At 49.1% G+C, this 14,522-nt stretch overlaps 4 protein-coding genes across 4 annotated transcripts; 3 read left to right on the top strand and 1 right to left on the bottom strand.

Moving 5' to 3' along the window:
• Nucleotides 1-4,722: 4,722 nt before the first annotated feature.
• On the top strand, nucleotides 4,723-5,599 carry GGI43DRAFT_115544 (uncharacterized protein). The gene has a single exon (XM_083198968.1). The coding sequence runs from the start codon at nucleotides 5,017-5,019 to the stop codon at nucleotides 5,500-5,502; it is 486 nt and encodes a 161-aa protein (XP_083058280.1). The 5' UTR covers nucleotides 4,723-5,016; the 3' UTR covers nucleotides 5,503-5,599.
• Nucleotides 5,422-8,977, top strand: GGI43DRAFT_115477 (Zn(II)2Cys6 transcription factor domain-containing protein). The gene is made up of 6 exons (XM_083198967.1): nucleotides 5,422-5,852; nucleotides 5,951-6,898; nucleotides 6,958-7,594; nucleotides 7,651-7,713; nucleotides 7,809-8,457; nucleotides 8,524-8,977. Exons 1-6 carry the CDS (start codon nucleotides 5,705-5,707, stop codon nucleotides 8,866-8,868), a joined length of 2,790 nt encoding a protein of 929 aa, XP_083058281.1. The 5' UTR covers nucleotides 5,422-5,704; the 3' UTR covers nucleotides 8,869-8,977.
• Nucleotides 8,978-9,470: 493 nt separating this feature from the next.
• On the bottom strand, nucleotides 9,471-10,692 carry GGI43DRAFT_410910 (proteasome core particle subunit alpha 5). The gene is made up of 3 exons (XM_083206665.1): nucleotides 10,474-10,692; nucleotides 9,755-10,293; nucleotides 9,471-9,689 (listed from the first exon to the last, which is right to left on the bottom strand). Exons 1-3 carry the CDS (start codon nucleotides 10,496-10,498, stop codon nucleotides 9,516-9,518), a joined length of 738 nt encoding a protein of 245 aa, XP_083058282.1. The 5' UTR covers nucleotides 10,499-10,692; the 3' UTR covers nucleotides 9,471-9,515.
• A 204-nt stretch (nucleotides 10,693-10,896) lies between these two features.
• GGI43DRAFT_410911 (gamma-tubulin-complex subunit SPC97) lies at nucleotides 10,897-14,514 on the top strand. Its single transcript, XM_083206666.1, has 3 exons — nucleotides 10,897-11,615; nucleotides 11,721-13,681; nucleotides 13,750-14,514. Exons 1-3 carry the CDS (start codon nucleotides 11,174-11,176, stop codon nucleotides 14,161-14,163), a joined length of 2,817 nt encoding a protein of 938 aa, XP_083058283.1. The 5' UTR covers nucleotides 10,897-11,173; the 3' UTR covers nucleotides 14,164-14,514.
• Nucleotides 14,515-14,522: the final 8 nt, after the last annotated feature.

The following is a 14,522-nucleotide window of genomic DNA, read 5'->3' on the forward strand; positions in this document are numbered from 1 at the left end:
ATTCTACTTACACAATGGCAGATCGAGTTAGACTACACACACAAGGACATTGCGAGAGCAGGAAAGTCATCCATTTAAGAGCGTGGCCTAAATGCTAGAGAGAAAGAGGTATAGCTTGGCTAGCAAAATATTAAGGTTGTTCAAGCATCTCCCGCAAGCTTTATGAAAAGCTTCTAGAAGGCAATAATAGTTTTAAGGTAATAATGTGGAGCTCATGAGAAGTAAGAGTAGTTGGCCACTACTATCACGATTCACTCTCTAAAAAGCCATGTTCGATAACTTGCAATTCGGGCAAAGGTGTTCGTTTTCTTCCTATGTGTACATATGGAATCCTGTAAGGGAAGTCGGGGAAATGAAGAATCCTCCACGGGAGCATCCTTAGATAGAAAAGATGCATTGTGCGTGTAAATCAGCGCTATTGTAGGAAATTGATGCGAGATGCCTTTAAGTCATGGCTAGCTGCTGGCGGGAAAGGTCGGATTCTGTTGAGGATTACACTGCCTCTCGCAAGCCTGGGCTTCCTCTCGTCTTCGAAAGAGCCACATACATCGTGACCTCGTGTGTGGAAATAGGGAAGAGAAAGCCACTGAAGGAGGGGAAAACGAATGCAGGTTCGGGTTAAACACTCACCGGAGAACATTGGAGCCTTGATTGTTCACATGCGGAGGTGAATGTTGAAGTTTTAGAGAAGCTGTATATGAATACTCTCGTATCAACCGTAGTTAGTGGTGCCGTAGAGAAAGGGGAGTGCGAATAAAAGACAAGGTCGCAGATGTACACATGAAAAGGGGGGCCCATAAGCAAAACCGGATCTTTTCATAAATACTCGAACAATGGGTTCACCCGGCCAAGCTTGTTAGAGACATTGAATACGCCTAGTATCGATGCCTCCCAGCATACATCGTACCCGCAGCTTTTAGCAAGACACAGCAGGTCGAGGCAATAGGGGACAAGACGGCAGCGAGGGTGTTTGCATGGCGAGCTACGGGTCTCAAAGCGACGTGAGAGCGCAGCGTAACATGCACCGCGCTTTTTGGTCTGATCCACGGGGCAACAATACACTATTTTGGCGCATGGTGGCATGAATAATCTCTCAACCGCTCCCGATACAGCGGCAAGGTACTACAGAGATTTGGTCCACGACGGCAGATCTGGTCGGGCCCCGGTCCCTTGCCGTTGCATGTGCTGCCGCGTACAAAGATGGAGCGAGGAGCCTGTGGTGATGGCAGGGGAACAGCAATCTGCGGAAGCGGCAGTCTCAGACATGCCCGAGGCCAGTGTATATGGCGATGATGGGGAAAAAGAGGGGAGAGAAGGACGAGCCGGGGTTCCTTGCGCTCTGGCCACAACCCCTCGCAGAAGCCCCTCGCAGAAGCTGAGAAGGGCATAGATCGTTATATGACCTCTTCTACCATGATTTATGATCTGCTAATGCGAATAAGAAGTCCAACCAACACTGGCCCCCGTCAAAATGCTGACGATCTGATAAGTTTGTGTCCGTGTGTGCTGATCCCCTAGCCTACATAGTAGACTCCACGCCTATTGAGCATCTCATCCATGCAAGGTAGGCGGTATGTAACTCTGGAGATGACGCAGGAAGCCGTAAACCAGGACATGGTGCAACTCTACCCATGCACCACGACAGCTAGGTATATAATCACAACCACAACCACAGTTGTACTCGCACGCTGCTGCTGCCGCGGCCGCGGCCGGCTTCCTTCTTGAACAGCAAGGGCGGTAAAGGATCATGCCATGGGAAATGTGAGTCAAGATATTTTAGGTAGCACGTGGCGACTGGTTTGTGTACCACAGAAACATAATTCGACCGGCATAAGCGGCGGATGGGCGATGAGGTTAATGATCTAGAGCAACCATGTTCCGCAAGCCAGCCAGAAGTTGGGCTTGCGGCTGGATCATGGATGGATGGATGGATGGATGGATGGATGGATGGATGGATGGATGGATGGATGGATGGATGGATGAATGTGAATGGAGTATATGTATGTGCCAGGGGTAGTGGGAGACTTCATAAGTGGAAAATGGCAAAATCTGAACTTGTAGAGAGGAGGTAGAGGTGATAGAGAAAGCAGCGATGAATGACTTGGTATATAAACTCACACTGTACTTCATATAGCTTACACTCTGTCTCTTTTCCATCAGATACCAGTATGCCTGAGGAGATACGCTCAAAACAGGAATATTATTCGCATCTGCTAGTTAAATACTGGATGCACTAGGAGAGACGGTATTGAGATTAACGCCTGGTAGCATCGGGCGACTCTCCATCTAAGATCCCGAGTCCCCACCCAGCTTTGAAACATACATTTAGACCTGCTGCAACCACAGCCCGCAAGGCTGTATCTAGCAGCTGTATTAGCTAATTGCAGAGGTCCACTTAGGACGCAGGAGAGTGTCTGGGCGGTAATTGCCGTCTGATATGGTCTGGCTGGTGGCTGGCGTATATACAAACACTTGCAACCTTGGACAACATCCCGTCCTGGCTGTGCGACACAGTGTTTTACTTTCTGGCGCCTTTCGCCGTCGCCTCACCGTTGGCGTTGCAAAAAGAAAAAAAGAAAGGAAAGAAGAGAGAGACGTGGACAGGGATTTTGGGACTGGTGTGAAGTTCATCCTCGAATCATATCAGGCTGGCTGGGGTAATGGTGCAGCTGAGAGGGGAACTACTGAGATTTGGCGAATGAAAAGTGTGGTATCGTGAGACGTGGCCAGCATAGGCTGGCATGAACAGGCTGGCAACCCAGTCGGTTGAGCAAGATATCGGGATGGTATTTGGCTGCCAGCAAGGCCAAGGCCAGCGCACTTGGTTTTCACACGAGCAGTTGCGCAGTTGATTGACAGTGTCGAGTGGCCTGGCTAGACAACTATCCGCAATGCAGTGGCTATGATTTCGATGCATACAGGCTAGCAGTCAATTGCTGATAGGCCAGCCTCGTTCTGCTTTTCCTACTGCAGTTGCCGACAAGCTATGCATAGCAAGGGGGGCTTGAAATTGGCTTCCGCTCTCTTCTCTCGCCCCCATCTTCGCCGTTTTCTCGTGCAATTGTTTCTATTGATCTGGTTTGTTTCTCGTGGATCGGAAAGTATTCCGATCATTGTTATGGCCTTTCTTGTCCTTGCCTTTCCCCAGACCTATCAGGTGTTTCCTCTTGGGGGAAAGATAAGATACAGGCACCAACGCAACTGACGACTGCAAGCGTGTCTCCAAACAGTCAACTTCAGAATAAGAGACTCGGACAGCGGACAATGGGCGCATCTCCACGATGGCGTTGTCAGCCCTGAGGCAGCGTCCCATTCCTGTTCACAAGCTGGCCTGTGCCCGCCGCAGAATTAACACCAAGGAGGAGAAGCTGGACTGAGCTCTGTGCATGGGCAAAGCTGGCATGGCATAATAAAAAGAAAAGTTGGGCGTCTAACATGCATATCTAGCCTTGTGGGCTAATGCCGGGCCTGATCGCCGGCTGGAGTTGCCAGTCCAGCAGGAGAGTCGTTCTATTCGTCCTCGGTGCCTGCCATGTGCAGCAAGGGACGGCGTTCCTTTATTATATAGCTTGCTCTTCTCGCTCGCTCATGAGTACAGGGACCTGAAAACAGAAGCGTTAAACAATTTTCCTTGCTCCCCCTCTTGCAGGTCTGGATGACCAATTCCGTCGGTGATACCACCCACCTGAACAGATAAGGCGAGGAGGCAAAAGAGGGGAACAAAAGAACAGCCATCCCCGTCCTCCAAGAACTTCGGCGTCTCTACCTCTGCTTACCTCTGGGTACCTTGATTTCCCAGCGTCTATCGATTCAAAACCTTTAGTCCAGTCAGTTACGCTGTGAGTAAATAAGTAAGTAAGTAATCAGTTGGTTTCGGTGCCCTCCAACTCGTCTCCCCCCTCTCCCCCTTATATCTGTGTCTACCAACAGCACGGTTCCATCCGCCAAGCTGGCATCTTTGACATCCCGGCATCCCAGCACCCTCGTGTTCTTCTTGCGATCCACGCCTCTGCCCCTCCCCATCTGTGCTGCGACCTTTCTGCGAACTCCCGCGGCGAGCGAGAGAGCTTCCAAGAGTGCACCTGTGGTTGCCGGACCGGCGCCAACCTGAGCCGTTGATTGGTTCCCTTTAGTTGGGTCTCGATCGGAAGGAAAAAATACCTAGTTTGGGGTTTGTCGGCTGTCTGAAGCCATAGGGTACGACTATCGCCGTAGGTACAACCTGATTTCCTGTGTGTCTGCGCATCAAGCCCTCTGCCTCTACCCTCTGGTCCAAGCTGCTCTGAGACAGGACAAGGTTGGTGCTTGTGTCTTCTGGTGCCACTCGTTGCGGACGTGACGATGTATATACTTGTATACATCGTGATTGTATCCTTCTCGCGGCATTTTCAGTTTGTCGTTTGTCCTATCCATGCCGTGTCAGCTAACAACTGCTCTTAGTATTGGATAGGTACTAAAGGCTGGTTTGGGCATTATACCCGGCATAGCTAACGACAAAGGTGGGATCTACATAAGTCAAAGTGGCTGATTGCATTCTGTTATAGGTATGAGCCTTGGGTGCTCTGAATCTCTCTCTTGCCACTGGTACTTGCCCGGTATTAGCGGTGCCATCACCGTTTTACTCTCAGGTACGTGCAGTTTATGCTGTCGCGTTATTGACGGCATACCCGACGGTGTTGAGAAAAGTATCTCCATCCACAATCTCTGCTGGCAGGATACTTCCATCGCTAACTCCAGGCATCAACAGCGACCCCTCGGCCAAGTACAAGGTGGTAGTTGGCTCCAGGAACTGAAATACAGGTAAGTTGGTGGGGAGTTCCTCCCCTGGCTTGGGCAACCGCCGTCTGCACTGCATTTTCTCGTCTTTTTTGCTCCACCCCTCCCCCCTCTCAAAGCGCCACGCCCTCTTCAACACCTCGTCAAAAATCTCGAGATGCTTTAGTACTCGTACTTAGCAGTACTTTTCCGTCGACAAGAAAAGAAGAATTTGCCGGGATACGACTCTTCGTCACTCGCATGTGCGCTTGCTCTGCTCGCTTCCTGCTTCTCTTCTCTTCCTTTTCTCCTACTCACTTTCTGCTGCCATATAAATTTCCTCTTTTACACACATTCTTCAGGCCTTTTACTACTCTCTTCTCCATTACCATCCTGCGTCTCGTTAATCCCTTTCCTTCTTTGCTTCATCTCGCACCTTTTCGTCGCCGGTATCGTCCGAATTTGCGTGATCGTGATCACAAGCGGGCCTCATCTTCGTACCGCTCGACGCTTCATCCTGGCATCCGCTCTGCTCTCGGGTTACACCAGCCATGTTCCACTTGCTACTATCCTCCTCCTGTCCATCCGCTATTTGATGCTTTCATCTTTTCGGCAAGGCGTGCTAATACCGTCTTCTTCTCCCAGTGGCTGAGCACAGCAGCAAGTGGTGTCGTCTTTCTTTTCTTCTGCCGTACCGCTGTGGGCTTTGTGGCCGCCGTACTCCTGTCTTGCCCCCTCACATGGTGATTTTCCCTCCCTATTGCCTACGGTACATTATCTCTCTGCCTGCTTCAAAGCTATATTCTTCTATATAAAGTTATTCCCTTGGAATCGTTTTGGTCACTTCTTCAGCACTGTCGAAACACTTTCTTGCATCGGTATCCGATTTTAAATCAACGAGGAAGGAAAGTTAGAATTCAGTATCCAACATCTCAAAAGAAATTATACTATGATGGAAAAACAATCTATGGCAGCAGCAAAGGCCCCCTTACATGAGCGCCAGGGAAACTCCTCGCTGCAAATTGACGGAGAGAAGGACGAGGCGAATCGCAAAAAGACAGGCACTACCAGGAAGCGAACCAAGACCGGCTGTCTCAGTGAGTAGTTGTTTGAATCTACCTCTTCTTGACGCCATATATTCTACATTTCTCTTATGCTTCGATTTTACCTGTCTAACATAGAATGCCTTTATTAGCTTGTCGCAGGAGGCGAATAAAATGCGACGAAGGGAGGCCAATTTGCAACAACTGCATCAAGTCGAGACGCGAGTGCGAAGGATATAGCCAAAGAGTCATATTTAAGGAACCTCTTGGCTCCTTTTCGTCCCCTTTTAGTCAAGGAATCTATTCCTCTGGGCCATCGGGCATTGCAGGTGATCCGCTGTCTACACACCCCGGAAGGCAGCCATCAAGAGGGCTATTTCCGGCTATTGCGCCGAGACCTCCTTCTTTTGACCATCATCAACATGGCTTGCCTCTTCAGCCGGCTGCAGCACCATACCGGCATCCTTTTCATCAAGGGCCATTGTTACAAAACGCACCAGGCTACAATATGGTTCCAAACCAATATTTGCAGGCTCCCTATAATACACAGTTCCCTAACCCCCTACTTGCGGCAGAAGCCAACGGAGGACCTGGCTACTTTGCTACGGCTCCTCCTCCCGAGGCCCTTTTTTTCTCGGTTCCAGACGGAGCTACAACTCAGGATGCGATTACTACTTTCGGCCATTTAAATGGTGACAATGAACTCAGTAGCCACTCAGGCGTCGCTGTCCCTCAGCCCCTGAATAAGCAATGGGAACCTGATATGCTGGATGATGAAGCCTCCATACCCGATTCTGATGACGATATGCCGGACATTAGAAGAAACCTGCCGCCTGTTAAGAACATGGTATCAGAGCGCTGGACTTTGAATGCTGCAGACGCAAGCATCTTTTCAGCCTTTGCCCAGAATGACGATGTGTTGGCGTACATGGAGACTCCCTATTCTGCCGAATACTGGGCTGGTGGCGTAAACATGGTCTTCATGCATTTTATCAATATCACTGGGCCTGGAATTTCAATTTTTGAAGGAAACATATCTTGTGCGTCGGAGAGAGGTAAAAACAGAGCGGCAGCAGGATCTGGACAGAGTCTGTGGAGCTGTAAGTATATCATCATAACTTAAGGGCCAGATTATGTTACGTTGCTAACTATCTTATAGACGCCATTCCAACACTGGCACTTCAACATCCAGGGCTTTTTCATGCTATGCTCGCGTTAGCAAGCCTTCAGCTTGCCAAGCTTCGAGATAGCCCTCCGACAGCAGCACTGAAGCATTACCATCGCGCTATTCGCCGTGTAGCCAAAAGTGTAAAGTCGCCGTCTAAGAGAACTCAACCGGCAACTCTTGCCGCCACTCTATTGCTCGGATACTTTGAGGTTTGGTCGTCTGACCATACTAAGTGGTGCAATCATCTATTCGGTGCAAGGATTCTGTTCCGCGAGATGTCTTTAGGGGACATGACTCGATCATGCTTCCCCATAAAGCGTATGCGTCAAGGCCAAGAAGCCACTGGATACCAACTGGGCCACATAAACTCCCAATTTTATGGCTCTAATCAGCAACCAGTATTACCACAGGGGGGATTAAATACCCTGGATTACGATTTTATACATGCTATAACAGGACTCATTGTAACTCCTGAAGATTTCGGCGAAGGAGAAAGACAGCCTTCTGACAAAAGGAATACTCCAGCAACCGATAAAGAGATTGAGAAATATGACATTATTTGTGATCTCTTCTGGTGGTACTGTAAAATGGACGTATATCAAAGCATATTAGGGGGCACTAAGTTATTGTAAGCTCTTCCCATTCCATTAGTTGACCGAAACTGTGGTGTTAACTGGAACACAGCATGGAGTATGAATGCTGGACACAGATTCCTCCGAGAGCTCCCTTCTCAACATATTCTGCGGCGTACGTGAAAAAACAGGCTCCCCTATACTTCTGACTCCCCCCCTTATTTTTGTTGGCTTCTATAAGATGGCTGCTAATGGTTTACACATCGTTAGGTATGGAACATATGATCATTTGATCTTGTTACTTGGACGACTTTCAGACTTTGTTTCGAAGGATTTATCTCGGAAGCAGAAAGCCATAGAGGCCCAAGGTGGTGGAGCAGGAGCTGGATCCCCAACAATGTTTCCGGGCATGTTTCCAACCTTTGGTAAAGTACAAGCGCCCATGGGGTTTAGTCCTCCGCGAGACGACACACCGCAGAGCGATTCACAAGAAGATGTTGATCCCGAAGCGAGCTATGAAGCTGCGCTGCAGGAATGGAATAGCATCTACCGCTCCTTTGAGATTTTCAAGAGCCGTCTTGGTCCCGGATTCCAGCCCATCAACGGCGAATTTGGTGACCAAAAAGGAACAAAGACGCCTTTTGGCGGCGCTATTTACTTTAAAACATACTCCATCGCCGGAATCTGGATGAACTATTACATGGGATTCATCCATCTGTATAGAAGCCATCCCTCAATGCCTCCAGTGGCAATGAGGGCAGCAGGATTAATGGCAAAGAAGACAGCGGGATTTGCCCTCAAGATTGGACAAATTGCCTTTGGACTTGCCGCGGATTGTTCTGAGTATGCAGAGATAAACACCTATCTGGGTGCTGCCCTCATTGAGAGCTCTTTTTGTGTCTTTGTTGCAGGGATTCAAGTGAGTACAGTTTCCCAACCTCTTTCCCTTCTGTTTACATTTAATGTATGTTGACAGGCTTTTTAGTATAAAGAAACTGCACAGAGAGAATGGGTTATCCAGAGAATGCATGACATCGCGCGCCTCACAGGATGGCAGTCCGCCATGCAAATTGCTTGTGGATGTGAATCTGCATGGATCAAAGCAAGCACGATGGGTGGGCCAGAATATTCGCGACCAACCATTATCAATGATTTCCCATCTTCCATATGGAAAAATCCTCGCCGAATTGATAAGAAAATCGACGAATTAGAATCAAGCGATGAACGGCGGTTAGTACTGGCCAAGGCTGAAAGAACACATTACGCAATCGGGATACTAGCAATCGAAACAGAACTCGCGCGACTCGAACTACGAGACGATTTAAACTAACGAACGGTATAGAATGTCTGATGTTTTAGAGAGACAAGCACAATATACAGGGAGAAAGAAGAAAAGAAGAAAAGCATGAGCGGAAATATGAAAGAGAGAAAGGGGAGAGAGACTCAAGTAATCGATTGGCAGGAATCAAGCTCACAATAACAGGGATTTCTTTTCTTTTTCTTTCTTTTTCTTAATCTCTTATTATTATTCTTTATTTCTCTCTGCTTTCAACACAAAGCTCTGAGATACAAGGTAGCGCTCATTTTGAAGGGATTTTTGAAACAACTTTTTGCAGCACTTATGAAGGAGTAATGGTGGTTCGTCAGAGCGAAAAAAGGAGGGCATAGCTCGATGAAAGAAGCACAAGGTAGGAGGGTTTTTGTTGGCATGGGAAATCTAATAATGCGGAAAATCAGCACAACTGCGATAATTTTGTCTTGCATTCGATGGATTTTTTCTTCTACTTTTAAGAATTCATGTTGATATGATATGTATGATGCCACGGTTACCTAAATAGTAATAATGATATATATATGGCGGCTATTTGCGTGGCCTTGCATGCACGCACTCACTCATTTGGCTACTCGAGTGATTGGAAAGGAAAGCAAGTCTGCAATGCAATTATTTTCTATTCTCGTTATGCATATGATAATTGATTAGTTTGATGGTAGTCGATCGACGACAGCCGCCATCTCATCATCTGTGTATATTCTGAAGCCCTTGTCTTTGGTCACACTGGCCAGCTGCACATTTTTGGAGTCCAGCTTCTCTTCCATTACCTGTTTCAGCGTCTTGAGAACCAGGGTCTCTGCATCAGTAATTGTTAAAGACTACCAATATATCCTCGTTAGCGGGTTGTCTCGGTATAGTAATATGTATAAGTGAGGGAGCTGACCTTGTGGTATTCGTTCTGCAGCTCTGCCTGAGCTCCCTCTGAGCCTGATCCTATGGCCTTGGCGTCGAATCGATAAAAGGTGCCACTAGGCTCTGCGTGGAACAATTGGGGTCCATTCTCATCGAAACCCGCAATAAGGAGCGCAACACCAAAGGGTCGGCTCATGATGGTCTCCTCTCCATCAGCACCCTCGCCGAAGCGCAGGGCGAGGTCGCAAATGGCCTGTGTGCAGCTCTCCACGCTCAGGGACTCGTTGTAGTTGAAGGCGTGGCTCTGGCACTCGACGCGGGCGTGCTCGATCATGGACCGGGCGTCGGCCTGGAGGCCGGACATGGCGCAGCCAATGTGGCGGTCGATCTCGACGATCTTCTCGACGGAGGAGGTTTCGAGGAGGGAGGAGGTGACTCGCTTTTCGACACCCAAGATGACACCTTCGGAGGTGGCAATACCGATGGCAGTGGAGCCGAGCTTGATTGCCTCGAGAGAGTATTCGACCTGGAAGAGACGGCCTTCGGGGGAGAAGGTATTGATACCCCGATCTGGAGGTGGGAGAATGCAGTTAGCACATAGCTTCTTTTACTGTTTGGCCGTCTGTTGGTGTATCAATCTGGCTGCATGTCCATTCTTATTCTAGAGTCCCTCTGTCTCTTCGTGTGCTCTCACCAAGAGCTCTAGAAACGAGGAGGGGAGGGAAGATGAGAGCGCGGGGAGATGCTTGCCATATTCAGATCTTGCCATAAACATCTTGGCGGATTGTGTGAATTGTAGTTTGGCCTAAAGTGCCAGTGAATGTATCAACAGCAAGAAGGAATGGCAGAAAATGTAGAAAGTGGAAGGGATGATGAGGCTGCGAGAAAGGCTGAGAGAAAGACGAAGTTGGTGTTGGTGTTGCTGCTATCAGGCAAACACTGGGCCTACGCATCCAGCTTCCCTGCAACTCCAGCACAGGTACGCAATACGTAGGTACCTTCTGGTGGGGTGAGGCGGCAAGCACGACGGCACAAGCGCACCGCCACAGCAGGCGCCACATTAGAGAGCAAGCTGCAGCCGGAAGCGTAATTAGTGTTAATCCGGCGTATGGACTGGCAACCGCGACGCGCCTGATGGCCGTGTTGCACCCCACTATGGCTGGTCAATAGAGAGAGCAATGCAAAGGTCGGTACAAGCTTAAGCTGCCTGCTCTTTATGACATACAAGCCACAATCAACTTATACCCAAGCATGGGCTAAAACTTGTGACGGATACAACACCACAAGCAGAGAGAAGAAGAAAATTTGATACCAATTCCCTATGATCTTGACAGCGTAAAGGGTGTTTTATTTTTCAATTTTTCAATTTTCCCCTGAGGCTGTCTCGAAGTGACAGCACAGGCGGGCACGTCCTTTTACACACCAGCTTCGGATGTAGCTAAAACCTGCGATGTCTGGCGTCAGAACGAGGGCATCGAGCCGCGCCAGCGTCTTTGCTGACGACCGATCCCGGATTCCTGGAGCCAATGGAAACTTCCGAAGGGGCGCGGCAGATGCGAAGAATGCAGAGGCGGGCCCATTTGGCAACAACGAATCACATAAGCGATCGTCGCCAGCAGGCAATGCGAGGGCCGCGAGCAGGGCCAAGGACGAGAGGCGCTACGAGGAGCGCAAAGTCACGGAGAGGACATTTGAGGCTCACGTGGAGCGAGTGATTTCGCGGACAAACAGCCCTGCGAAGTCGCAGCAACAGCAGCCGCAAAGACGATCGACGCTGCAGCAGCAACAGCAGCAACAGCAGCAGCCTCCAGCACAGAGGCCGGCGGAAATGCGCAGACAAAAATCATCTACCGATCTGCGGCAGAGAGAGATGCGGGCAGAGACGCCCCCAGGTACGGCCTACCTTTCCTTCTTTGTGAAAACAAGATGAGAGATGAGACGATCCATATGCTGGACACTTTTTTATTTCTAACGGAGAGCTAACACTTATAATCTAGCTACCTGGAACCCCGAGGCAACGCTTCTGCCGCATACTTCTGCCGCCCTTGCTTCGCGAATTTCGATTCCTCCCATTGCCTTCGCGATTCCGTTTGCGCCACAGCCGAAACCTCTGAACGAGTTAACGCTGGAGGCTCAGGAGGCAGCCATTGTGGAAGATCTATTATACGTTTTCATGGGCTATGAGGGGCAGTACATTCGATATGCTAGGGGCTACACTCCTCTCGAGGAGAGAGATCGACTGTCTGGGCCGCCATTTCGAATCTTGCCAGGTCTTGACCCTAGCTTGCATGATTTGACAAAGTCCATGCTGAAGATGGCCACCTACTACTCAGCGTTGGAAGCCTTTGTCGACGTGCAGAGCCGTGAAGAGTTCGGCGCGGTTAATCATGCGTTGTGTGCTTCTGTGAGAAAGTGCTTGCAGGACTACCTGGTCATGATTGCTCAGCTCGAAACACAGTTTCTGACGAGCGAATCATTTACCGTTCATGTCCTCCACATACATACATTGCCTACATGCCAGATGCTATCCCACCTTTACGCCATGGCACAAGAGCTCTTGAAGAAGAACGCGCTGCTGGATGATGAAAGCGATGAGGAGGATGACGATGAAATCGATGACTACGAAAAAGTCCTTGAGAGGCTTGCTGAGGGCGGAGATCTCGTTCCTGGAAGTTCCAAAGCCTTGAAAGTCTGCAAGGGCGGCGGAGTTTTGGGCTTGCTAGCCTCAAGATTAGAGTCTATGGGTGGTGACCCGGCTGCCCGATCACTATTAACGTCATTATTGCGGGACGCAAGTCGACCATATATGAAGATGTTAAATGAATGGCTGCACCATGGTAGTATCCATGATCCTCACTCTGAGTTTATGATTAGGGAACAGAAGAGTATAGGACGAGAGAGGCTCGAGCGAGATTACATCGATGAGTACTGGGAGAGGAGATATACTATTCGCGATCAAGACGTGCCACCACAGCTGGAGGGCGTCAAAGAGAAGGTGCTGCTGGCCGGAAAATATCTCAACGTCGTTCGCGAATGTGGCGGGGTGGATGTTAGCAAAATAGTGACAGAGCTACCAACCTCTTTCGACGACAAACGATTCCTTGAGAACGTCAACAACGCCTATGCCCATGCCAATGAGTCTCTCATGCAGCTGCTACTTACCACACATGAGCTACCACTGAGGCTGCGTTCGCTCAAGCATTACTTCTTCCTCGATCCATCAGACTCATTCTCATACTTCCTTGAGCTTGGCTCGTCAGAATTGAGAAAGCCCGTCAAGTCTGTTAATACAAGCAAGCTGCAGTCTTTGCTGGATATAGTTCTGCGCCAGCCGGGGACTGTGGCCTCGCTTGATCCCTTCAAGGAGGATGTCAAGGTGGAGATGAATGAGATTACTCTCATCAACAATCTTCAGCGGGTTGTAAACATCACGGGTATAGAGTCAGGCCAGGTGATGCAGCCCGTTACCAACCAGGCACCGATTGAGCCAGACAAGAACGCGACGGGCTTTACATCGCTCCAACTTGACTACTCTGTTCCTTTCCCGGTCTCTCTGGTGATCAGCCGCAAGACTGTGTGGCGTTATCAGGCACTTTTCCGCTTTCTGCTTTCTCTACGCACCCTAGAATCTCAATTATCATCGACCTGGCAAACCCATACCAAGGGCGTGACCTGGACCCACAAAGGCGTCAACCAAGAGCTCGAAATCTGGAAGCGACGAGCCTCGACGCTACGAGCAAGAATGCTCATCTATGTACAGCAAGTCCTGTACTTCTGCACTGCAGAAGTAATCGAACCAAATTGGACAAAGTTCATGTCTCGTCTGAAAGCCAAAGACGACCCTTTTGACAAGAAATCTGGAGTCAACCGGACAGTGGATGAGCTGATGCAAGACCATGTAGACTTCTTGGATACATGCCTCAAAGAGTGTATGCTCACCAATAGCAAGCTACTAAAGGTATAATGGCCTGACCCCCCATTCTTCCCCCTTGCCAACGTCGTACTAACATCTTACTCCTTGTCTAGGTCAACTCAAAGCTTATGCAGTCCTGCAGCATCTTCGCTGCCTACACGAGCTTCCTGTCCCGTGAAATTGAAAAGTCCGACCCTGATTTGTCTAGCGGCAATAAGCCCGACACCATGACCGACGACCAATGGCGGCGTTTCCAGGCCTCCAGGAGTAGCGCCCCGCGCTCAGGGTCAGCACAGCATGATGCTTCGACCCTGGAAAGCGTTGAGTCGCGGGTCAACAATCTTGCCGACATTATCCGCAAGTGGGAAAGCAATTTTGGCCGTCACATGAAAATCCTCTCGGACTCTCTCAATCACTACGCTGCAACAGAGACTGTGGTGCTGCTGAGTCTGTGTGCCAGATTAAGCTCTGTGAACCAGGGCACTGAATGGGCTGCTATTGGGGCCGAGGAGGATGATCAGCCATAATATTCTTATGTCTTCCCTTTTTGAATACAGAGAAAAGGGGAATCGGCAATGTTCACTGCTATTTTTTAACGACCGCTTAATGAACTATTGTTAGATAAGTTAATTTGTTAGCTGTTGGTCTTTTTGGTGTATGGCGTTGGACGTGTCAAGAGCATAAAAGGATCCAAGGGGGGCGGGCAATGAGCGCCATTATTTAGGCACATGTTTTCACAAGGATCTTATTATATCAATATCACTTTTAGTTCCCACCAAGTCCCTATTCGGTAGAAAATGTCGATGTGGAGGGGGAAAAAAGGACATAGATGATACTCCCTTGAAATTAAATCACATTTCAAACACGCAATAACAAAATTCAAAGA

This window comes from Trichoderma evansii (assembly GCF_050947405.1).
Source record: "Trichoderma evansii strain SZMC 28006 chromosome Unknown GGI43scaffold_17, whole genome shotgun sequence".
In the NCBI taxonomy this organism is placed as follows: Eukaryota; Fungi; Ascomycota; class Sordariomycetes; order Hypocreales; family Hypocreaceae; genus Trichoderma; species Trichoderma evansii.